The sequence below is a fragment of the Cydia fagiglandana genome, chromosome 24 (assembly GCF_963556715.1).
Source record: "Cydia fagiglandana chromosome 24, ilCydFagi1.1, whole genome shotgun sequence".
Lineage (NCBI taxonomy): Eukaryota > Metazoa > Arthropoda > Insecta > Lepidoptera > Tortricidae > Cydia > Cydia fagiglandana.
This window is the reverse complement of record NC_085955.1, coordinates 5,605,647-5,631,842: the sequence shown is the minus strand read 5'-3', so window position 1 is coordinate 5,631,842 and position 26,196 is coordinate 5,605,647. Positions and strand designations below refer to the sequence as shown.

Below are 26,196 nucleotides of genomic sequence, written 5' to 3'. Positions count from 1 at the left end.
GAAAGCATAAGAATATAAATGATCGTGTTAGATTCATAATTGTTACATATATGCCGTAACTTATTTTTAAAATGTGTTTTTCAATTAAAAGACACATTTAGATTGTTTACCTTATTTCTAATGCTAAAAAAAAAAGAACTATAGGATTGCTAGGTGCCGCGGCATGATCTAAAGGGGCCCACAGATTACCAGTCCGCCGGACGGTATCGGCCTATCAGTTAAATGCAAAATTTGACAGCTCCGAACAACTGACAGGCTGATATCGTTCGGCGAACTGGTAATCTGTGGGCCCCTTTAGTGAGAATATGCCCGTGTGGGCATTCCCAAAACTTAGCAACTTCTTGCTAAATTTTGTCTCTTTCCAACAGACAGAAATGTCAAAATGACAGAGAGAAACGATTGTGAACGGTTTGTAAGGTTTAAAAAACGTTTATGTTAGGAATAACCTCATTTTACTAACACTCACCACACACTCACTGATAATAGACGATAATAGGGGAGTAATAGGCGATTTGAATGACCTTTGGGGTGAATTATATCTATCATTATGCTATTTAATGTAATAAATATCCTATATTTGTTTACGAATCAAGAATCAATGATTTACAAACAAGATATATATCTGTTTACTTAAATATATTACGTACAATTGAATAACATTTATTTCCAGCAGTCCAATCAACATCGCGAGTTTACATTATTACTTTTATTATATTTGATTGCCGCTTGAAAAAGCGATTCTGACGGCTACCTAAGTGGCATACATTACATGATGTCTTTGGGTGAACCAACTTTTTCTTGTCACTAGTTGCCATGGTTACGGTCTCCTGGGTCACTCTTAAAATACTAGTTATTTCGTATTTAAATGAACCAAACTTGAATTTTTTGGTAGTTATAAGGCCTTTCCATAATGGGTCATCTACTAAGCACGTTTGTAGAACATGGTACAGCAGCTCTTCTAAGAAACTATGCTACTATTGTCTCCTGGCTGATGGGACAGAATAACAACAAGAAATAGTTGATCGACCCCTCTGCTCCCTACCCTACCGCGGCAAAATGTAATGCAACGGACTACAAGATTTTCGTAAGTGACTAAGCTGGTGTCAGCTATGACATATATCAGTCATATCACCTATCCGAAGCGGTAGCGCGGCACGGTTTCTATACCTACACCCAAGATTATCAACTTACATGAGAATAGGCATGACCTATACTCTGTATCTTTAGGTATTTAATTGGCTCTGTGAGCTGTAGACCTCGCGAGCATAGCCACAGAATAAGGGCCCCCCCACATCTGGCGTCTTTCGAGCGTCGGCGTCTGTCGGCGTCGGTCCAGCGCTATGGAAAATGACGTCGCTGCGCAGTTGCGTCGACGACGCTGCGTCGACGTTGCGTCGACGTCGGCCATAGAATTGTAGACGCCGACGCTCGAAAGACGCCAGATGTGGGGGGGCCCTAAATAATAGTACTATCGTACAGAAAGGAAACTTCCTACAAAACCGAAGTTTGACAACGGTTCAGGGTCGAATCATGCTGTCCCTTTCTAATATATGGCACTATCCCTTTCGGCTATTTAGGGTTGTCAAAATTCAAGTGATTATCTTATCTATGGTCGTGCACGCAAAAGGAAGTCAAGTGGTGCCAACCCTAATAATTGCTCGGAGCAATGCTGAGCCGAGCGGAGCCGAGTTTGGCCGATCTCAGGAGTGTCTCCCCACTGGTGATGTGACAGTACTAATAACCTATATTACACTGTACAGTCACCTGCAATAATGTTACATAAAGAAGGCCGCAAAAATATCTGACATGATCGTATTTGTAGAGCCATAAGGGCCCCCCCACATATGGCGTCTTTCGAGCGTCAGCGTCTACAATTCTATGGCCGACGTCGACGCAGCGTCGATGCAACTGCGCAGCGACGTCATTTTCCATAGCGCTGGACCGATGCCGACAGACGCCGACGCTCGAAAGACGCCAGATGTGGGGGGGCCCTAAGAGTCTGAGCCTTCAAAGAGTAACATATTATTGGAGGTGACTGTACACGTGTTTAGGTAGCTATGGAAGGAAATAATAAACCACATTATTTACCTATGTGTCAGAGAGGAAACATATTGTTTAGTTTCTTTGCTCTTGTTGTGTATGAATGTAATGAATAAAAAAACCGGGCAAGTGCGAGTCGGACTCGCGCACGAAGGGTTCCGTAATCCGTACCATAAAGCAAAAAAAACGGGAAAAAATGCAAAAAGAAAACGGTCACCCATCCAAGTACTGACCACGCCCGACGTTGCTTAACTTCGGTCAAAAATCACGTTTGTTGTATGGGAGCCCCACTTAAATCTTTATTTTATTCTGTTTTTAGTATTTGTTGTTATAGCGGCAACAGAAATATATCATCTGTGATGTGAGTGTCTAGCTATTACGGTTCGTGAGATACAGCCTGGTGACAGACGGACAGACGGACGGACGGACGGACGGACAGCGAAGTCTTAGTAATAGGGTCCCGTTTTACCCTTTGGGTACGGAACCCTAAAAATGAGTATATTCTTATTAACTGATTAACTGCATATAATGTTCTTTTTGTTTTTATATACCATGACATTGGCTAAGATGCTTATAGACTGCGGATCACATATCATGTAAATATCTCTTCTTCTTCAAGTGCCATCTCCGTCCAGGAGGTCGGCGACCATATGTCTATATGTCTCTCTATGTTCAGTTATGTGAATTAGTCCATCTATGCTCTTCACTTTTAAGCAGTCTCTTATATTTTCAGTCCATGATGTGTGCCTTCTAACTAAACTTATAAAAATTTACTTGGACTATGATAGAAGTATTTTACATTCATGGAAATCAAAAAGATCATTGTGCACATAGATAAGAATAGTTTATTTTATGCAATAGGTGTATAAATACAGCTGCCTTGGCGCCAACTACGAGTTGGCGTTGAGACACTCGGACCGTGGGGTAGAGGAGCGCGTGGGCTCCTTAAGGAGCTTGGTAAGCGGTTAAGGGAGGCAACAGGGGACCCTCGCACAGGCAGCTTTCTCGCGCAAAGGATTTCCATCGCTATACAGTGCGGGAATGCTGCCTGCGCGATGGGCACCTTGCCAGGGGAGGGGGATTTTTATTCTTTTGTTAGGTTTAGTTTTAGATATTTTATTTTATAAGGTACTTAAGTATTAAGTTTATATTAAATAATAATAAATAAATAAATAAATATTATGGGACATTCTTACACAGATTGACTAAGTCCCACAGTAAGCTCAAGAAGGCTTGTGTTGTGGGTACTCAGACAACGATATATATAATATACAAATACTTAAATACATAGAAAACACCCATGACTCAGGAACATATATCTGTATCATCATACAAATAAATGCCCTTACTGGGATTCGAACCCAGGACCATCGGCTTCGCAGGCAGGGTCACTACCCACTAGGCCAGACCGGTCGTCGAATATTATTTTTAATAATATTATTTTTGTTAAATAAAACCCCTTGTATGAAATCATAGATATTGTTATAGTAATTATATCATGTCTGTCTGGCAATCTTAACAATTTGGCAGCAGAGCTTATAAAGACTAGCAATAAATCTTTTCTATTTAAGATTCACTATCATTTGTGGTTTAACATTAGCAATGACCTAACTGAAGCTATATTATAGTTCACAATTATAAGCCATAGAAACTATTCCACACTAGTGTATATGTCGGCGGCCGATCGTAAAATCAGGCATATCGTGAAACGCGAAAATCTTTCACTCGTTCCCTGAGTTCCTATTTCTGGACAGTTTGCCCTTCGGGCATCTGAAGCAACCTATTCTTTATTCTTTATTCTTTATTGTATTGCAGTCATGTTCATAATTACATTAGGTGTTACAATTTGTGGATAGTAGGTACATGACACCCTGTAAGGGCATTCAATATATCTTAAGTCTAGGTATTAAATATTTAGTACATGCATGCATCTTATACTAATAGCAATAAAATCTATATTCATAATTTTGATATTTTATATTTTATCGACGTTTATGCATTTTTCAATGTCAATGTCCTAACGAACCTATCCTACCTATATATTGGATTAATGTGACTATCGTTAAAACATTACACAGGAACATTACGATCTGCCTGATCTGATGATCGGCCGCCGACATATATATTAAATACTAAGCTAAGAATAAAATTTTAAAGTGGAAAAATTACTGTCTTGGGTGAGACTTGAACTCACGGCCTCTGGATCGACACTCCAGCGCTGAGCCATCTGAGCCACCAAGACCTCATCCATAGCCAGTGAATAAATATTCGGCTGAATATTTGTATTCGGGAAAGTCCATATTCGGGCCATCTCTAGTTTGAAATTTGCCTAAATGCAAACATTTGTCTTTTCTTGTGTTTCTCATGTAAAAGGAAAAGGAAGACAAGGAAGCATAAAATTAGATTCTTGCCTACAACTTTAATGGTCCATTTTTATATAAACAGGACCACCCGTATGTAATTCTGTACAGCATCCTTAACATTGTGGACGTTTAAGCAGGGCCGGATTAAGGATGTCGGGGCCCCTAGGCAGTGCGAAGCTCGGGGCCCCCTACAGTCAATTCTGCACACAGCACATTCAGTACAGGGAAATAAAAGTTTGCATTTTTAATTTCAATCTTCAGGCGTCGGCCGAGCCGATCCAAATCGAACGATGTCTTTTTCGCTCTTATTGCGTGGACATAAAGCTTTATTCTATCGGTTTTTGCCAATTCCGCGTCGCGTCAAGTGTGGGGAGAGCCCTTTAGGCTTAAGGCCAATTCCCAGTGGAATACCAAAGATGAGAGCTTCAGCGTCACTTTCTTATCTACCTCTAATGGTCAATTTTAAGCGAGGCTAAAAGCTAAGCTCACTAGTGCCGCAAAGTTGATTTTCTCAATAGTTAATATTTTGAGAGGCTGAACAGCCATTGTCCGACCATAAGCCTGCAGTAATATTGATAGCACTCGCAGTGCAAGTGTTATGTTAAACGTCAAAACTTCTATGGAATTATGACGTATAAATAACACTTGCACTGCGTATGCTATCAAAATCATTGCAGACTTTTCTTGGTCTAGGTATCTCTATTAATTCACCAGTCAAGCTAACATGCAGATATAGAGTCAATTAAAGAACCAAATATAAACGCGAGCGCAGCGAGCGCGAATTTTTTTGACAGTATCGCAAATTGTGAAACCGTGTTTAAAAGGCCGGGTATCAATCTTCATCTGGGCCTAAAAGTCCGAAGTGCCCCAGTGAGGCGAGCTTTCATGCGAAGTCAAAGCCGTGCTTCATCAGGCTTCAGGATAAATAGTTCAGCACAGACACGAAACAATGTCCTTTGTATTACAAAGTGAGACCGCAGGCCGAGCTTGGCGCAGCGACGCCAAAGGCTAAGCTGAAGTAGAGGAGATGTGGAACACAATAAAGAAAACCTCTATTATTACAACTTTACAACAGGTACCTACACAGAATGCGCTTCGTAAACTTTTACGTATTGCTTCAATTTTATTACAGTATTTCCTTAATTTAAAGAATGGATCGGAAAAAAAAAACAATAACAAAGCATATTCATTATTATAACATAAAAAAATTTACTCATGAATTCTGAGCTTTTTGAGTATTTTATTTTGTGCGCGCTGTGCCGCCGGGGCCCCCTAGCCGAGGCGGGGCCCCCAAGCCGAGGCGGGGCCCCTAGGCAGTTGCCTACTTTGACTTAGGGTTAATCCGGCCCTGCGTTTAAGTACTTACAATTGACAGTTTTCGAGTAGATCTTAGTCATAATTACTTATAAATAATAAATAAATAAATATACCAGGACATTTTTTTACACAAATAGACAGAGCCCCACGGTAAGCTCAAGAAAGCTTGTGTTGTGGGTACTCAGGCAACGATATATATAATATATAAATACTTAAATACATAGAAAACAACCATGACTCAGGAACAAATATCTGTATCATCATACAAATAAATGCCCTTGCCAGGATTCGAACCCGGGACCATCGGCTTCATAGGCAGGGTCACTACCCGCTAGGCCAGACCGGTCGTCATATAATATGACCGATTTATTTCACTAAAACAAGCATGCCAACATAGAAACATGTTTGAATGTACAAATATTAATAGGACTGGTCAACCATGTTGATTAATAGAAAAGAGCAGATTAAATGTCAGCTCAGTAGGTAATTAACATAATATTGCAAGATAAAACTGTAGCAAAATACCATTTAGATGAAGTATAAAGATAATCTTTGATTGTGTTTTAATGATTATTTGACACAAGGTATTTTTAGGGTTCCATACCCAAAGGGTAAAACGGGACCCTAAGACTTCGCTGTCTGTCCATCCGTCCGTCCGTGTGTTTGTCACCAGGCTGTATCTCACGAAACGTGATAGCTAGACAGTTGAAATTTTCACAGATGATGTATTTCTGTTGCCGCTATAACAACAAATACTAAAAACAGAATAAAATAAAGATTTAAATGGGGCTCCCATACAACAAACGTGATTTTTGACCAAAGTTAAGCAACGTCGGGAGTGGTCAGTACTTGGATGGGTGACCATTTTTTTTTTGCTTTTTTTTAGTTTTTTTTTTTGCATTACGGTACGGAACCCTTCGTGCGCGAGTCCGACTCGCACTTGCCCGGTTTTTTTATGTTGTGGATGTGGATATGTGGCTCATGAAAACTGATGATTAGATACTTTCCCCAATCCGCATTGGGCTAGCGTGGGGACTATAGCCCAAGCCCTCTCGCGCATGAGAGGAGGCCTGTGCTCAGCAGTGGGACGTATACATATAGGCTGAAATGATGATGATGATGATGAGATACTTTTGGAATTTATTAAGAATGATTAATGTTGTTCCTTTTTGTTTCTAATTTATAAAGTAATCCATAGGTAGTCATGTTAAAAAACGATTATTTAATCAAATTGAAAGATTATTATCAAACTTCTCCAAGGCTACAAGTGAGGGACCTGAATAAAATGGCATTTACTCGAAATTACCTTAGAGAATGTGAAGGTAATCATCCAGAGAGCGAATTTGTAGTCAAATCACACACAACACTGCAATCCAAAGGTGAAATTGCACACAAACACAGCATTATACGCGGAGAAATCCGTAGAGGACGCTTCACAACTAATTGAATTAACCACACGTTTACCACCGATGTTGGCTTCGCAAATATAGTTTAAGCAAACGGACGGACGAGCGGCCGCTGCCAGAATGAACCATTCATGTAAAATGACGACCCGGCCTCGCCTAGCGAGTCTTGCGTCCTCGAGAGCCGAGCGACAAAAAACCTGTTCCACCGATTCACCTACTGAACTAAAGAACGCCGTTTCCGGCACGCACTAAATTAATACCCGCCAAGCAATGATATAATTAACGTTATCTCTATGTTTTCCCTGCACAAATAATGATAATTTAATCGCAAAGTACTAAATATGATAGGTGAAAGGAGACATACCTTTGCAAATAGTCGTGTATAGCGACGATATGAAACTTAAGTCAGAATATTTTAGGCACTTAAATAGTTTGGCACTATATTATTGTTCACTTGTAATCCTTTTCACTGATATTAGTCACACCCACGATAATTAAAACTGTCCAGTGTGCGGCGGATATGCGTTATCCCGTGAAAGACGCCATTTTGATTTCGTCAACTAAGTTGACAAAGACAAGATAGATCATCTACGTTTCATTTCATCAGAAATGACTAATTGTTGCTAAATCTTTTATGTTATTTTACTATGATACCCAGTGTATTTATTTTTGTATAATGGGGTTATTGTTAATGTTTTAGATTATATTTAAGTTTAAAGATAATTTTACCAATTTCAGTATTGCTATTAACGGAAATCACGCTTATTGTTTCGTTAATACTGTTTATCAATTTATTTTAAAAGTAAATAAATTTACTGGTTCCTATTAATTTTATCAACAAATAGATAGCAATCGTAATTAATACTTGATTGGCAGATTACTCAAAGATTGTGGTTGATTTTTTTGCTCCAGACAAAAATAATATTTCCAGTTTATGGTAAAATGATACCACGGTTAAAAAAAAATCTAATGTCGAGGAAAATTAAGGTATATTTCAGTTATCACTATGCTGAGTCATATCTTTAAATTATTTTAATTCTAAAATTTATAATCACCTCGCAATAAGATTAATTAATTGTAGTGTTAGCAATTTTCCAGGACAGTATGTTTATATTCAAGAACGATTCCCAAAAACACTGTCTTAAAGACGGGGTAATGTGGTCTACAACAGAGCAACACTGAAAAGTAGTTGTCAAAAAAAAATAAGCAAAGAACTTGGCAGCTGTAGCGAAATACGTGTTTTTATTCGATAAATTAGCGAAAATGGCAGTGTAAAACGACGGTGAATGCATAACTAAATGTGCAACGTGTAATCATAATGTCGAGCCGTCGTTCGATACTCGGTTCGACACTGGACGCTCTACCCGCGCCCACGGATCCACTTCGCGAATTGTTTGAAGCTTGCAAAACTGGTGATGCTGCGCGAGTAAAAAAGTTAATTACTCCACAAACGGTGAATGCCAGGGACACAGCTGGTAGAAAATCTACTCCGCTACACTTCGCTGCAGGTATTCACATAAATTATATGTTGTTTGTTTGTGTTATTGTCGTAAATATCAAGTTTATTCATAAGTGAAAGGAGAGGTGTAAGGAAGTCGTTAAATTTGGCCATTGCATAATTAGTTACGGTTGTGATTGCACTGAATTTAGTGCTTTATGCGGTCCGAAACTATTGTTGGGGTGTAAATCGAGGGTAACTGCTTGCTGTTATGAAATATCTGACACAAATTTTAAGTTGGTATATGGTTGGAGAATGCTAGAATGTGTTTATAGAATGATAGTAGTTATTTTGTTTATGTATACATGTTTTTGTGGTCAGGCATCAACTTTTGTGCTGTAGAGATAGAGCATGTGCTTAGAATATCAATGGGCATGTATTGATTATTTTATTTGAATTAAAACAATCTATTTCATAATTTGATATATATTTAGTATTTGGGTTGATCAGTTGTTTTGTTATATTTCTGTCCTGTCAGCTAGGAGACAATAGTAATATAGTTTGATAACAGAAATGTTATACATAGTTACTATGTTTTACTTATATGCTAATTAACAAATTCACTGCCAATAACATGTATGTGTGTTCATTTTGTACTGGAAACGGGGCACTTGGCTCCGAAAGTGTTAAATGACACACTATGGGAAGGGGTTATTATTAGCCACAAAAAACATGTTTGATTATTTTAAATACCATATAACCAGGGTTTTAAGAGTGGCCCAAGAGAAAGTAACCATAGCAACAAGTGACAAGAAATGTTTGTTGTTATGTTTCTTCACCTATTTATGATGTTCCACTGAACAATGTTTCAGGTTATGGTCGCCGAGAAGTGGTAGAGCTCCTAATAGGTGCTGGGGCAGCACTACAGGCCCGAGACGACGGCGGGCTCCAACCATTACACAATGCATGCTCCTTTGGTCATGCTGACGTTGTCCGGGCACTGCTGAGTGCTGGCGCGGCACCGGCAGCCAGGGATAATTGGGGATATACACCGCTGCACGAGGCAGCTGCCAAGGGGAAGGTTGATGTTTGTATTGGTGAGTAATCTGTGTCTTTTTCATATCATCATCATCATATCAGTCAGAGGACGTCCACTGTTGGACATAGGCCTCCCCCAAAGAGTGCCACAATGACGCATCCGGCGGACTCCCGCAACCTTCACCAGGTCACTAGTCCACCATGTGGGGTGTACACGCTGCGCCTTCCGCTTCTTTTTCATAGACAAAAAATAATCACTAAGGTGCTTTGGGATGTCTTCAAAATGTTATTATAAACTGTATAAGAAAATCATAGTAATATTTGATAACTATATTTCAGCACTGCTACAACATGGTGCGGACCCGAACATCAGAAATACGGAAGGAAAGACGCCCTTGGATCTGGCAGATTCTGCCACCAGGCCTGTTCTTACTGGTAACGTAATAAATTTAACACATTCATTGCCGCTAAGTGCTACGGGTTACGCTCGTAGCGCGTAGCCACGTCTTTGCCGTATGTAGCGCGTAGTCACTATGAACAGTGTACCCGACAGTTGGGTTCTTGGCCCTGAATGTGTTAACTGTTCTTCTTCTTCCTCTTCTTGTATCTTCTTCCTCGCATTATTCCGGCATTTTGCCACGGCTCATGGGAGCCTGGGGTCCGCTTGACAACTAATCCCAAGAATTGACGTAGGCACTAGTTTTTACAAAAGCGGCTGCCATCTGAACTTCCAATGCAGAGGAAACTAGGCCTTTTTGGGATTAGTCCGGTTTCCTCACGACGTTTTCCTTCATTGAAAACTGTTGTTTGAAAAAATTTAACTGTTTATATAATGGTAAAATCTTTTCTGGAAATATATGCGACCGATTAGATTTGTTCCTGAGTTATGGATATTTTCTATGTATATAAGTATTTATATATTATATATAGACCTCATTGAAACATTTAAGATCATACATGATTATTACGACTTACCTGAACTAAAGGACCTGTTTGTTATGAGCAAGAATCATCGTCTAAGAGGCCACAGCTTAAAGATTATCCGAGTTCCCAGTACAAGCAATCCTAGGAAGCACTTTCTATCAAACCGCGTCGTACGCGAGTGGAATAAATTACCAGAAACAGTGATATGTGCTCCTTCAGTGAACAGTTTTAAAAACAGACTTGACAAACACTTAAAACAACTAACAAAATGAACATTAATCGTTAAAAAAAAACAAGTGCAGTGATATACACGCATCAGCTCTCAGCTGCTAGTGTATTAAACAATATAATATAATATAATAATAATATATCATCGTCTAGTACCCACAACACAAGCCTAATTGGCTTACTGCTAGATTGATCTGTGTAAAATTGTCCTATAATATTTATTTTATTATGCCAGGCGAGTACTGCGCAGCAGAAGTGTTAGAAGCAGCGCGTTCAGGCGCCGACGAGCGGCTCGCGGCGCTTCTAACCCCTCTGAACGTCAACGTGCACGCTGGTGATGGTCGCCGCTCTACCCCCTTACACCTGGCTGCTGGGTATAATAGAGCGCGGGCAGTGCGGTTGTTACTGCAGAGAGGTGCGGACACGCACGCTAAAGACAAGGGGTAAGTATGTGTGTCGGTATACTTAGCACACACTTCCTTAGTGTTTATTTCTGTATTATATTATTATAGTAGTAGACAGTAGTTAGGGCCCCTGTTGAACATGGTCCCTAACATGAGCCCTAACTGACAAGGAAAGTAAAGCTCTCCAAGTATGCCAAAACAGTATGGAAAGAAGCATGTTGAATGTTAAACTTAGAGATAGAATAAAACTTAAGGACATTAGAAAGAGAACAAAAATAATCGACGTAAACCACACTATGAGAAAACTAAAGTGGAACTGGATCGGCCACATGCTCCGAAACAAAAGAGAAAAATGGTCAAAAGACACAACATGGTACTCAAGAGACGGAAAAAGGAATGATGGTAGACAAAAAATGAGATGGGAAGACGAATTCAGGCAGGTGGCTGGAGCCTTGTGGCGAAGACAGGCTCTGGACAGGGATGCGTGGAGGAAAATGGGAGAGGCCTATGCCGAGGGCAACCAGACAAAACGTCTGCGGAGAAAGGCTAACAGTAAGCATTAAGACAGTAGTTAGGTTGGTCTGAGTATAGTATAATTATTTTTTTTTTTCTTTCCAGTGGCTTGGTGCCTCTTCACAACGCCTGTTCATACGGGCACTATGAAGTTACGGAGCTGCTAGTCCGCGCTGGTGCCGACGTCAACGCTACAGACCTGTGGGCCTTCACACCGCTACATGAGGCCGCGAGCAAGGCGCGGCTAGAGGTTAGTAGCGACATCTAGTGTCGAGTAGACGTAGAGTACAAGCAAAAATAATAACAATACATCAACAATTATAAAATAGGTACAACTAACTGCAACTACCAATTCAAACTAACATATTACAATTAAAGTCCATTCCAATAGAACTTGCAAACTTTGTAAACAAAAGACGTAACTTTGTTTTGTCACTGTTTCTCCTTGAATTTTCACATCATCTCATCAAACACCATTGAAACACATACACTATACACTATTAAAGCGGTCGTTACCGTAAAATACAACAATACATAACTGTATCTTGGATATTTCCTTAAGAGTTTAAAATGGTTTCATAAGTTAGGTTATTAGGCCCTGATGTAATGACGTTTTTGTTTCTTTTACATTCTACAATTGTCTATGATGGGTAGTGTTGTGACTAAAATTGGTGATATACTCGTAAAGCCGCTACACACTACGCGACTCACGGTCTGTACCTGCCAACGCGGTTATATACACTACGCGGTAGTTTGACAATTTTAAATTTCAATAAATATGTAAACTCAGATTAATCGTTTTAATCCTTTTTTTTAAATAACCTCTTCCATTCTTTCGCACCATTTTTAGGGTTCCGTACCCAAAGGGTAAAACGGGACCCTATTACTAAGACTTCGCTGTCCGTCCGTCTGTCTCCAGGCTGTATCTCACGAACCGTGATAGCTAGACAGTTGAAATTTTCACAGATGATGTATTTCTGTTGCCGCTATAACAATAAAAACAGAATAAAATAAAGATTTAAATGGGGCTCCCATACAACAAACGTGATTTTTGACCAAAGTTAAGCAACGTCGGGAGTGGTCAGTACTTGGATGGGTGACCGTTTTTTTTTTGCTTTTGTTGTTTTTTTTTGCATTATGTTACGGAACCCTACTTGCCCGGTTTTGGCCCGGTGGTTTACTTAGAATACATCTCGAATGGTGTCGAATTACCATAGAGAAATATAGTAAGACAAGAGTGCTCACTCCATACATCAGTTTTTGTACCAAAAATATTAGTATTTTCATAGTCGACATCTAGTATTGAGTAGCGGAATTATCAGTACTGCTACTTGACAATAGATGTAGCGGGGACCGAAAAGTCTAATGCTCAACAATTTTCAGCTAATATTATACACGGATAAACCGGAACTCTATTTTCAACTCCTTCTGCTTCTAATATTAGTTGTAAATTGTCGTTCAATACAATTTTCGTTGGTCACCACTTGAGAGACATCTAGTATCGAGTAGCGGTACTGATTATTCCGCTACTCGATGCTAGATGTCGACTATGAAAATAATAATATTTATGGTACCAAAACTGATGTATGGAGTGTGCACTCTTGTCTTACTATATTTCTCTATGGAATTACATAAAAAAAAACTGTAATAATAATATATAAAAAACACAGATACCGAAACACAGTATGTTTGCAGGTGTGTTCTCTCCTGCTAAGCGAAGGCGCGGACCCCACACTTCTAAACTGCCACGGCAAGTCCGCTCTAGACGTGGCGCCGACCCGAGAACTGCAGGAGCGGCTAGCGTGTAAGTATTAAAACTGGACAAGTGCGAGTCGGACTGACGCGGATTCACGTTCCGTCATCGAAAAAGTTATTCACCAATGATGGTCTGTCATAGACTAGGAATCCTCTAGACGGAGCTTAGAGCAATTATTTCATGGAACCGATGCTGCCAAAAATACAGGGGGACGAGGTGAGCGAGGTCCCGTGCCGTGATTGGTCCGTTCAAAGACACGGGCGTCACGCAAAGACACTTTGACTTGAAAATGGAGTAAAAATACCGTATACTTGTAGTAGAGGGGGTAGCGCTACTAAGCTCAGTCTGGAGGATGTCTTGTTTGTGTGGTCTGATAATATGTTTTTATTTTTGCAGTTGAATACCGAGGACATTGCTTGTTAGAGGCGTGTCGTTTGGCGGAGCCGGCCAGAGTAAAAAAACAGTTGTCATCGCTCAACAATCCACCTGTAAGTTGTTTTTCTCGCTCGTAAGTGTCAACTTTCGGCCCACTGTACCAAACGAAGTTGCCGCTTTCCGGCAGCAATCGAGTCCTTTGTCGAGCAGAAAAATATAGTAGCAAAAACCAGATTCTTATTATTTTAAGAAATAACAAAATAGAAGTTGTAAGCGATGTTCTCGTCACGCGAAAAGGACAGATCGGTGCGACTTGATATTAGCGTGATTTGGGGCAAAAAGTATACTTGCCTAATAAAAAAACCGGCGAAGTGCGAGTTGGACTCGCGCACGAAGGGTTCCGTACCATTACGCAAAAAATGGCAAATACATCATCTGTGAAAATTTCAACTGCCTAGCTGATAGATACATACGGTTCATGAGATACAGCCTGGTGACAGACAGACGGACGGACCGCGGAGTCTTAGTAATAGGATCCCGTTTTTACCCTTTGGGTAATGTTAATATAATTGTATTTGCATGCATTGTACCTACCATGTTTTATCTGCAAATAAATAAATGATTGATTGATTGATTGGTACGGAACCCTAAAAATGACAGAAACTTGATAATAAAGGGTGTGTTTTTTCAGGTGAACCCGGAGAGTTCCCCGTCGAGCCCGGCCGGGGGCTCCGTGGCCGGCGCGGCGGAGGCGCTGGCCAACTTCCAGCACGCGGCCAGCGGCGACCGCCCGCTGCACGCCGCCGCCGCCAGCGTCTACCCCAAGCGGAAACAGGTACAATTCAGGGATGTTGCGGATGCAGATTTTATGACATCCGCGGATGCGGATATTTAAAGGCTCACATCCGCGGATGCGGATGTCAAGGTTAGGTACTTAAAAAACGTCAAATATTACATTTCTAGTAATTTTTATTTAAAAAAAACGAAACGTTAGGTATTTGAATAATAATGTAGGTCCGTTATATTTAATAAACAGTAACTTGGCCAACTTTTTTAGATCTAAAGTTACACCAAGAAAAGTCTGCAGCGATTTTGATAGTCCACGCGGAAACAGGTCATCCTCTGCTCTCCTACTAAACTATTCAATAACTTAAACCCGACCTTCTTATTCGTAATAATGCCTTCTCCACTATTACTAGTAGTTCGCCCCGAACTGAGAACTCGCGGTTCACCAAAAACTGTTGTATAGTGTGAATTCATAAACATCTATTTCAGTTTCGAAACGATTGAATAAAAAAATTTAACATTCAAGATGGCTGATACGCATATTTTCTCGCTTACCCACCACAATTGACCAGACAACAGTCCACTTAGCCTTCCAATGTGTTATATTTGCACTTTTATGGATGTAATTATAGTTCGTTTTTTTTAGCATTAGAAAGAACTTGCAAGAAGATAAGCGATCTTGACATGTCTTTTAAAAATCAATAACTATTACTTATGAAAGCAGAAGAATATAAATGATCGTATTAGATTCATAATTGTTACATATTTGCCGTAACTTATTTTTAAAATGTGTTTTTCAATTAAAAGACACATCAAGATTGTTTACCTTATTTCTAATGCTAAATAAAACGAACTATAGTAGTTCGCCCCGAACTGAGAACTCGCGGTTCACCAAAAACTGTTGTATAGTGTAAAATCATAAATATCTATTTCAGTTTCGAAACGATTTAATAAAAAAATTGAACATTCAAGATGGCTGATACCCCTATTTTCTCGCGTACCCACCACAATTGACCAGACAACAGTCCACTTAGCCTTCCAATGTCTTATATTTGCACTTTTATGGATGTAATTATAATTCGTTTTTTTTAGCATTAGAAAGAACTTGCAAGAAGATAAGCGATCTTGACACGTCTTTTAATTGAAACACGCTTTTTAAAAATCAAAAACTATTACTTATGAAAGCAGAAGAATATAAATGATCGTATTAGATTCATAATTGTTACATATTTGCCGTAACTTATTTTTAAAATGTGTTTTTCAATTAAAAGACACATCGAGATTGCTTACCTTATTTCTAATGCTAAATAAAACGAACTATAGTAGTTCACCCCGAACTGAGAACTCGCGGTTCACCAAAAACTGTTGTATAGTGTAAATTCATAAACATCTATTTCAGTTTCGACACGATTAAATAAAAAAAAACAGGCCAAGTGCGAGTCGGACTCGCGTTTCTAGGGTTCCGTACATAAGTCCGACTCACGCTTGACTGCACATTTCTAATAAAGAAATATTTTGTGTATTTTTTTTTTTAATTTTAGACCCTGTAGTTTCGGAGATAAAGGGGGAGTGTCGTAAATAGCTATTAGGGTCATGCATGTGTTAAATTAGTCTTTACGTTTAGGTTACTATTTTTACTTTTGTATATCATGTTTCACTTTGTGCTCACATATTATGTCAAATGAATTGCGTGGAATGTTTTATATCTAGTTATAAGTCTAGGATTCATGCTCCTTTCATACGTGCTTAATATTGTATCTATTTATAAGTCTAGGATTCGTGCTCCTTTCATACGTGCTTATAATTAACGAGATTGGCAGAAATAAATAAAATTCACTCTGCATATAATACCCACTAGTTCAGAGATACAAATCGCCCGGCCATTCCTATATAAACCCGCGCCATTTGTAGCATATTGAGAGAACTCAGAGAGCTTAACTCTATCACTTGCCTGAACACTCTCCAGTAAATAAACTCAGATATATGTGTTTTTATTTCACACAACACATATTCCGGTAAATGGAGGTATAGCGGACTTCGAGACAGCACGACGGCCAGCGCGTTCCAGCGGCGAGTTTCTACGCTTCACCCAACGAACCCCTCATCACGAAAAGTTACAGTCTACACTCCACAGTTTGGTCCTTTTGAAGCCGGATGAAGATAGAAAAACGTACGCGCTGAGTTTCAAGCGACATAGCTTAATTCAGAATCAAGAAAGAAACACGTACGCGCTGAGTTTCAAGCGACATTGCTTAACTCAGACGGCAAAAAAGAAACAAGTACGCGCTGAGTTTTAAGCGACATTGCTTGACTCAGACGGCAAGACTGAATAAAGAACGCGCTGGGCCTAGAGGTTCGCTTCGGCTCAGACCCAACCCCAATACCTTTCCGTACCCATTTACCGGCTTGCCGGTCGGACCGTGCAGCGTGTAGGTCGTCCTCCGCTCACGTGTCCTGGCAACTTTCGTTGCATGTGTCACATGGTTGATACCCACACACTGCTTTCGAACGTTCTAGGCATAGCACTTTGCCATTGCGGGAGATTCAGTGCCACGAGGGATCCACGCTACGCTTAGGGCCTGACGTTACGCTCAGTAACGGTCAGTCATAGATATAGGCAGGTCAAGTTAGGGACCCCCGCGTGTGTTAAGTGAAGTGAAGTGGTTCCAGCCAGAAAGATGTCCGAAAAGGAAGCAAGGAGCCTACGACCACGCACCAAGGGCCCGCCTGCGCCCGCAGCCAACATGGACACCCCTACCCCCTCGTCCGGTAAGACTACGTCCGGCGAGACTAATACGTGGAGCAAGGGCACCAGTGGCAACCCGAATACTACCGGTGGAAGCGAGTCGGTACACTCGCAAACGTTAGATGCCTCGGTAGTAAATCGTAGTAGATTAGGTACGCTAGTGAATAAAGACATCGATGCGCCGCCATCGCCGTCGCGGGCGCCGTCTAATCGCGATTCACATAAAAGTCGCAAATCGGTTAGGGAACGCGATAAACAATTGGCCGTGCTAATGGCCGAGCTCGAGGTTCGTAAAGCCCGTCTAGCCGTTGCTAAGACAGAGTCCGACACTGCAAATGTACGGCTGCAGATTGCGCAATTGAAGGCGCAGTCTGTCGGCAGCAGTGACGCGACCGTCGAAGCTACTAAGACAAAGTCCGACACTGCAAATTTACGGCTGCAGGTTGCGCAACTGAAGGCGCAGTCTGTCGGCAGCAGTGACGCGACCGTCGAAGAACGGACTAGAAGTTGGGTAGAACGACAAGCTAGGTTACAGCACGAGATCGCAAAGGAAAACGTTAAAATCCCGCCGCCGAAAGAGACCGCGCAAACGCAACCGCCGCCGCGTGCAGCCGTCGATCGGGCTAGCAGACCACCCCCGCGCATTGTAGAGGTACCGCACGGTACCTACGCGCCAATGTACCATAAACCGCCGGAATTGCCTACATTCGGCGGAGATATCACCGAGTGGATATCATTTAGGGCAGAGTTCGAAGATACGTCGCCCATGTTTAGTGCCGTCAATAACGTCAGTCGGATTAGGCGCGCACTTAAGGGCGAAGCTCGGACGGCCGTAAAATCAATAATGTACACGGTTCAGGATCCGTACGAGATAATGGAAGCGCTGGAACGGCAGTTCGGCGACCCTGAGGAGATTGTTCTTACGGAAATTCATAACGTTAAACGCATGCCGCGTTTATCCGAAGACAATTCTAATATAACCTCATTCGCCGCGCATGTAGCGAATGCCGTCGCCACCATTAGATCCTTGCGTCAAGAGAAATACTTGCACGCGCCTGAGCTCGTGAATAAAATCGTGGATAAGTTGAATTTGATAGTGCGCTATGAATGGGCCAAATACAGGCAGTCTAACGTAGAATCACCCGGGTTAGTTGCGATTTCCGAGTTTCTTAACGAAATTAGCACTGCGGCCAAGCGCATAAACCGACATAAGCCGTCCAACAGATCACGGAATGCAGTGAACGCGGTTTCCTCTGCGCGCGAACCGAGAAGATCGAGCCAAGCTCTCTCTGGGTCTCGCGCCCTCGCGTTCTACCGTGACACGTCTGACGAATCACGGAGTGTAGTGAGTGCGGTTTCCTCTGTGCGCGAACCTATAAGATCGAGCCAAGCTCTCTCTGGGTCTCGCGCCCCCGCATTCTACCGTGATACGTCTAGTGGATCGCGAAGTGAACGAAGCGCGGTTTTCTCTGTGCGCGGGCCCAGTCGATCGAGCAGCGCTCTCACTGGGTCCCGCGCCCCCGCGTCCTTTCGCGACTATAGTTCGGATTCGGAGTCAGATTCCCACGAATCATACACACGTGATACGAGAAATAGATCGCGTACTAGTAAATCGACTATAGCTCAAGTAAAGCACCGCGATGGTAATTTAAAGAAAAAGCCAGCGTCAACCAGAGCTCAGCCCAAGCAGCAGACATCGTCTGTCTCTGTCTCGCGCGATGCGTGCGCCATATGTAAGAACGGCAAAGAACACAAAGTTAGTGAGTGTTTGAAATTTCTAGCCGCGACTATATCTAAGCGATGGGACTTGGCAAAGGGTGCTAAATTGTGCTGTAGATGTTTAGGCGCGAGTCACCCTAAGCCTTATGGGTGCCAATATGTCGCGTGTGGCATGAATCAGTGCGAAGCCGGACATAATAAACTATTACACGGTCGAAACGCGGCCGCGTCCGCGAGCGGTAATAGAGTCCCGGCAGCACCTGCAGTACTCAATGTTAGACTGCCGCAGACGTGTCACAAAGTCATGCCTGTAGAGGTGTCGGAACCGTTAGGTACCGTCCAAACCCTCGCGCCACTTGACGAAGGCGCGACAATGACTTTGACGCTACACGAAACTGCGGACAGAATCGCGCCCGCGGTACAATTGGTTGGGCACGCAAAGCCTAATACCGCGGACGACGAGGCCTTACAACTTGTGAAACGGCATTCTGAGGTAGAATCATTAAGCGTTTCGCAGAAGTTACCTAGGGCCGACCCCCACCAACGTGCGCTAGATTTACTAGAAGCCACCTGCGAAAAGATACCGGGGGAGCAAAGGTATCGCTCGGGCTTACTTTGGCGGTCAAATGACGAGAAACTCCCCAATAACCAAGCGCAAGCATTGCAACGGCCGTACAGTCTAGAACGAAAGCTAGACCACGATGCGAAATTGCTTGACAAAGGTTACGCGGAGAAAATAGACTCGCCACCGCCCCCCGAGGCACCCCGGACGTGGCCTCTGGCGCATTTCCCAACTTTTCACCCGCAACGCGGCAAAATGCGATTAGTTTGGGACACGGCCGCCACAGCTTGCGAACGTTCGCTTAACAGCGCGCTGTTGGCTGGCCCCGACCTGTTAAAGTCACTTTTTGGCGTATTAATGCGCTTCCGCGAAAGTAAAATCGCGGTGTTAGCCGACGTCAAACAGATGTTTTTACAGATCGAAATAACAGAGCAAGATCGCGATATGTTACGTTTCGTTTGGCGGACAGGGATCGATTGGGACAGGCCTATATCCGTCTCACTCGCACCCGCGTGGCGATCGTTCATTGATAATGTACGGTTAGTTCGCGCCACCGCTGGTAGTCTGGTTGCCGCCGAGGTTTTCAAAGCCGTATTGCTCGCTAAGAAAACGTAAAGAAACTGCATGAAGGTGACGTAGTAACGAGGAACGTGGCCCAGAGGCGTAATCGCCCAGCTATATCCTGGCCTGGATGGCCATTGTTCGCACACGCGCAGGTGACGTCCGCCGCCCAGTTTCTAGACTCATCCCCATTTACTCCGCGCATGAAGACGGTGTTAACACACGTGGGGGAGACTGTCGTAAATAGCTATTAGGGTCATGCATGTGTTAAATTAGTCTTTACGTTTAGGTTACTATTTTTACTTTTGTATATCATGTTTCACTTTGTGCTCACATATTATGTCAAATGAATTGCGTGGAATGTTTTATATCTAGTTATAAGTCTAGGATTCATGCTCCTTTCATACGTGCTTAATATTGTATCTATTTATAAGTCTAGGATTCGTGCTCCTTTCATACGTGCTTATAATTAACGAGATTGGCAGAAATAAATAAAATTCACTCTGCATATAATACCCACTAGTTCAGAGATACAAATCGCCCGGCCATTCCTATATAAACCCGCGCCATTTGTAGCATATTGAGAGAACTCAGAGAGCTTAACTCTATCACTTGCCTGAACACTCTCCAGTAAATAAACTCAGATATATGTGTTTTTATTTCACACAACACATATTCCGGTAAATGGAGGTATAGCGGACTTCGAGACAGCACGACGGCCAGCGCGTTCCAGCGGCGAGTTTCTACGCTTCACCCAACGAACCCCTCATCACGAAAAGTTACAGTCTACACTCCACAGGGAGAATGGTCATTTTTTGGCTATTTCCTTAAATAACTTCGAATCTATGTATTTTAAAATTATTAAAATAATATGTCCATCTTTGGGTCACTAATTTACATATGTGTACCAAATTTCAACTTAATTGGCCCAGTAGTTTCCGAGAAAATAGGCTGTGACAGACGGACAGACAGACAGACGCACGAGTGATCCTATAAGGGTTCCGTTTTTTCCTTTTGAGGTACGGAACCCTAATGAACATTCAAGATGGCTGATACGCCTATTTTCTCGCGTACCCACCACAATTGACCAGACAACAGTCCACTTAGCCTTCCAATGTGTTATATTTGCACTTTTATGGATGTAATTAATTAATACACCATTATGAACTCCCGTGTAAATAAAAGAGACACGGCGATATTTATAGTTACTCGCCCAGCGGTGAGCTATAAATATCGCCGTGTCTCTTTTATTTACACGGGAGTGCTTATCTTTTGTTCGTGTTTATAGCCGATAGCTCATAGCTTACTAGCTCGCGGTGGGACCAGTGCCAATAGGAGGAAAATCATACAACTCAACTGAAAAACTTCAAATCAATCTGGTCACGTTCAATGCCTCCAAAACGCAGGCGTGTCTTTTTCCGCTAAACGGAGTCCATTCGACCTGACTCCTTCTTTCCGGGGTGCATCTGTACCTATTACCGACAGCCTGGAACTCCTCGGCATGGAGCTGAGTTCAGTCCTCGGCTTCGGCAGCTTCATTGAGTCTAAAGCACAAACTGCGGCCAGAAAGCTGGGCGCCCTAAATAAGGTGAGGCGATACTTCACACCTGGACAGCTTCTAACACTTTACAAAGCTCAAGTCCGGTCGTGTATGGAGTATTGCAGCCACCTGTGGGATGGCTCAGCTAAATACCAACTCGCCGCTTTGGACTCAGTGGAGCGCAGAGCCAGGAGGATGATTGGCGACAAGAAGCTAACGGCTAAGCTTCAGACTTTGGCCCATCGGCGGAAAGTCGCCAGCCTGTCGGTATTCTACAGGTTGCACTTCGGGGAGTGTGCCCAAGAGCTACACGAGCTCATTCCACCGTCCCCATTCTACCATCGGACTTTTAGACGCACGGCCGGTTTCCATCCTTACTTGGTAGATATTCCGCCAATTCGCACTAAGCGCTTTGCTTCTACTTTCCTTATGCGCACTGCCAAGGAATGGAATTCCTTGCCGGCGTCTATATTTCCGTGTTCTTATAACCCGGCAACCTTCAAATCAAGAGTGAACAGGCACCTTCTGGGCGAGCTCGCTCCATCGTAGGCCACGTCTACGCCTCGGCTAGTCTGTGGCCATGAGTAAACCCATGCATAAAAAAAAAAAAAAAATCACAACAACTGTCACAAACGGTCATAGACTAATTAAATCTATTCATAAACAATAGTTATTTGTACAGTCACCTGCAATATATATGTTACACAACGAAGGCCGCAAAAATATTTGACACGATCTTATTTGTAGAGCCATAAGAGCATGTCACATATTTTTGCGGCCTTCGAAGAGTAACATATTATTGCAGGTGACTGTACAACAAGAGATCAAAGTTTGATATTTCTTCGAGTGCTTATTTTGAGTCCCGTGCAAGCGAAAGATTCTATAATAATTTAGAATCTTGAGCGTAGTAAGGGATTCAAACGCGCACAAGATGTAAATAACTTTGATCTCGTGTAGTACACAAAATTTTTCACCCTAAGCAGTGAGAACATACCTAGAGGGACAGAGATAATAGAACCCAAGTATATCGAACTTGTATTAGACCCCGCATGTTGAAATGACATTTGACTATAAAAGTCACTTGAATGACATTTTGTCTCACTCAGTGAGCAAAATGCGATTTTGCTCACTCATAATGTCTCACTAAGTGAGCAAAATGCGATTTTGCTCACTTAGTGAGACAAAATGACTCAGTGAGCAAAATCGCATTTTGCTCACTGTTTTTAAGAAGCAAAGTACCCTTGTTCGGGCTGCTGAGGTGAAAAGAGTATTTATTGCAAAATGCGATTTTGCTCACTCATAATGTCTCACTAAGTGAGCAAAATGCGATTTTGCTCACTTAGTGAGACAAAATGACTCAGTGAGCAAAATCGCATTTTGCTCACTGTTTTTAAGAAGCAAAGTACCCTTGTTCGGGCTGCTGAGGTGAAAAGAGTATTTATTATTACTACACAATATGTCTACATTATGGCCACTCATACTTTCTTGCAAAGGAGTTGACCAGAATAGCAAGACCCCTCATATGAAGCTTTTGGGCTTACTAGGCTCTTCTAGCTCCATAACCCCGTGATCGAAACTGTTAATAATTTAATGACTAAAATATAATGCCCTCAACTACACGTTTACCCAATTTCATTTAAATTAGAACAAATTTACTTAAGTTATTGTGTATCAAACTATACTCTGATAGTTCAGCTTAAAAACATCGAAATGCCGGGGCGTGCCCTAGCCAGCCGAATGTTTTCATGTCGAATGTAAAAACTTCGCTTCGCTCGCTCGTCCGACAAGAGGAAAAGGGATCATTTTGAACCATTTTCGTATATTAATATAAAGTTTAAACGGAGTCAGCCTGCATTCCCAACCACAATAATATTATCAAAGGGAATAGATAGTATAGAGGGCTATTGCCAAAGAAAATTTTGTAGTCACGGTACATTTACTGCCGTCTATCGACACACGATTAAAACTTAAAATAAAATTGAAAATGTATAAATTAATCAAAATATGTTTACGGATAAATGATTTTTAATTTTTATTGTTCCATACTGACCCATGTTTTTCACTGATATGTGTTAAAATTGTTAAATATCAAACGGTGTCAACGCCATCTAGCCGAGAATAGGCCAAAGGTGTGTGCGCCATCTATTCGAGAATGACTTTTTCTTGATTTCCGAGGCACGTTTTTTTCTTAAACTTTATTTATCTTATACGGAGTTATATATATCTCTGATATTATACAGTGGAACCTGGATAATTGCAATCTCAAGGGACCGGCCAGTTTCTGTCAATTAAGGTGGTTCGCTTTTCATACAAAATTCAATCAAAGCTCATTAAGTAACTACACACTATTAGTACACAAATATTTCCGCATTTATCTTCTTTCGAATATTCGTTTGCGCGAAATTAACAGGAAAACAATGTTTCATACAGAAATCATGCAAAAATCATAGTTAACTTTTCATCAATTTTACGTATGTGTGTGTCACAAATGTCGTGTACAGATACATTTGCGACGTTGCCATACCATTTCCGACGTTGCCGGGCTGACCACGGCTCGAATTTGGAGTGCCGTCATGTTTAGTGCAATTTTGTTGACACTGATATTTGACAGGTAGTTAATTGACCTAAGCGAGTAGTTCGTCAGCTTAGCTAAGAACTATCATGGCGTGTTATGCAAACAGTCGGCTTTTTTGCTTGCAAACGGATGATTCCCGGTTCGATCCCCAGTCATTGTATGCTGGAACATAACTTTTTGTATTTTTGTTACACCTAAATTTCGTATTGTTTTTTTATTTTTATTAAATTTTTCTTATTATCATAAATCGATTATTAAGTATGGGCTACACGTATTATTTTATTTTTACAAAGATAATTAGAAATTATACTCTTCCTAATCTTTCTGATTTTTACAATCAGGACATCCTCACTGCAATAAAAACCGGGCAAGTGCGAGTCGGACTCGCGCACGAAGTGTTCCGTGCCATAATGCAATAAAAAAACAAAAAAAAAGCAAAAAGAAACGGTCACCCATCCAAGTACTGACCACTCCCGACGTTGCTTAACTTTGGTCAAAAATCACGTTTGTTGTATGGGAGCCCCATTCAAATCTTTATTTTATTCTGTTTTTAGTATTTGTTGTTATAGCGGCAACAGAAATACATCATCTGTGAAAATTTCAACTGTCTAGCTATTACGGTTCGTGAGATACAGCCTGGTGACAGACGGACGGACGGACGGACGGACGGACAGCGAAGTCTTAGTAATAGGGTCCCGTTTTACCCTTTGGGTACGGAACCCTAAAAAGAAATGTATAAAATTTCCTGTCGTTAAAAATAATGGATTTTGTTTATGAAAGAAAAACACAATTATTACTATAGTTTGTTTTTTTTAGCATTAGAAATAAGGTAAACAATCTTGACGTGTCTTTTAATTGAAAAACATATTTAAAAAATAAGTTACGGCAAATATGTAACAATTATAAATCTAATACGATCATTTATATTCTTCTGCTTTCATAAGTAATCGTTTTTGATTTTTAAAAAACCTGATAACACTGAGTATGTGGGGGAAGCGCTGCTGGCCTAGCGGAAAGCAATTCGGAGGTCGCGGGTTCTAACCCCGGCTCGTACCAATGATTTTTCGAACTTTTGTACGAAATAGCATTTGATACCTACCTATTTATACACCGATACCTATTTTTCGGTGAAAGAAAACAATGTGAGGAAACCGGACTAATCCAAATAAGTTTACTCTCTGGGTTGGAAGGTCAGGGCAGTCGCTTTCGTAAAAACTAGTGCGCATGCCAATTAGGATTGTTCATTTTTTTTCAAATGTTCTATTTCGAAAACCATTTCGAGATATAAGGTTTTTAAATAGTTTCCGACATTTGCTGCGATATAATAATTGAGGATTGAAGATATTTCAACAAATATCCTTATGACCTTAGTTTGACCTTCTCGTGGGCTGAATGTAAAGTCATTGCATAATAAAAGTTATCGAACCATAGTAAATAAATCCGTCACTCACGTATTGTCAAAGTTATCATTGTCATCGATTGTCATAACAAAATTTTTCAGTTAAACCGCTGCGCTTGTTTGTTACAATTTGATTTATAATTAATACCTAAACAGTAGATTTCATTGCTTAATAATATATCAAAAACCTTGTTCCTATGTGTGGGAATGATTCACAAAAATAATAGTTCGAATCCACGAAGACCTACGACGTGAAAGATGGTGCCGTGAATTAAACTTGGAATACCTACCTACTTCACGTGTTACACACAGTATTGCTGTGAGAATCACGTTGATGTAAGTATAAAATTAATATTAATTTACTACAATTAAGTATTTAAAAGCTCACTTTATTGGTAGGGTCGTGGTATCTATTTATTTTCTGTGGTAATGTAGCCAGAGTATCTAAAGGCAAACCGTTAAACAGAGATGGTGCCTACTAGAAAGAAGGAATATACCAGAATACA

At 41.3% G+C, this 26,196-nt stretch overlaps 3 protein-coding genes and 1 non-coding gene across 5 annotated transcripts in view; 1 reads left to right on the top strand and 3 right to left on the bottom strand.

Annotated features, from left to right (window-relative positions):
• Positions 1-26,196, bottom strand: part of LOC134676165 (interleukin enhancer-binding factor 2 homolog) — a 183,557-nt gene that overhangs the window by 71,708 nt on the left and 85,653 nt on the right. The gene's annotated exons all lie outside the window — the stretch shown is intronic.
• LOC134676190 (uncharacterized) overlaps positions 1-26,196 on the bottom strand; it is a 164,659-nt gene that overhangs the window by 97,939 nt on the left and 40,524 nt on the right. The window lies entirely within an intron of this gene.
• On the bottom strand, positions 4,210-4,282 carry Trnad-guc (transfer RNA aspartic acid (anticodon GUC)). The gene has a single exon. It is a non-coding gene; the product is annotated as a tRNA-Asp (tRNA).
• The window catches only part of LOC134676199 (poly [ADP-ribose] polymerase tankyrase), a 52,849-nt gene continuing 34,923 nt past the window's right edge, over positions 8,271-26,196 (top strand). Inside the window, exons 1-8 of the mRNA XM_063534528.1 lie at positions 8,271-8,634; positions 9,437-9,661; positions 9,942-10,037; positions 10,990-11,197; positions 11,777-11,921; positions 13,367-13,475; positions 13,824-13,915; positions 14,494-14,637. Of these exons, the coding sequence (XP_063390598.1) occupies positions 8,445-8,634; positions 9,437-9,661; positions 9,942-10,037; positions 10,990-11,197; positions 11,777-11,921; positions 13,367-13,475; positions 13,824-13,915; positions 14,494-14,637 (1,209 nt within the window). The 5' untranslated portion in view covers positions 8,271-8,444. The remainder of the gene's footprint in view (positions 8,635-9,436; positions 9,662-9,941; positions 10,038-10,989; positions 11,198-11,776; positions 11,922-13,366; positions 13,476-13,823; positions 13,916-14,493; positions 14,638-26,196) is intronic.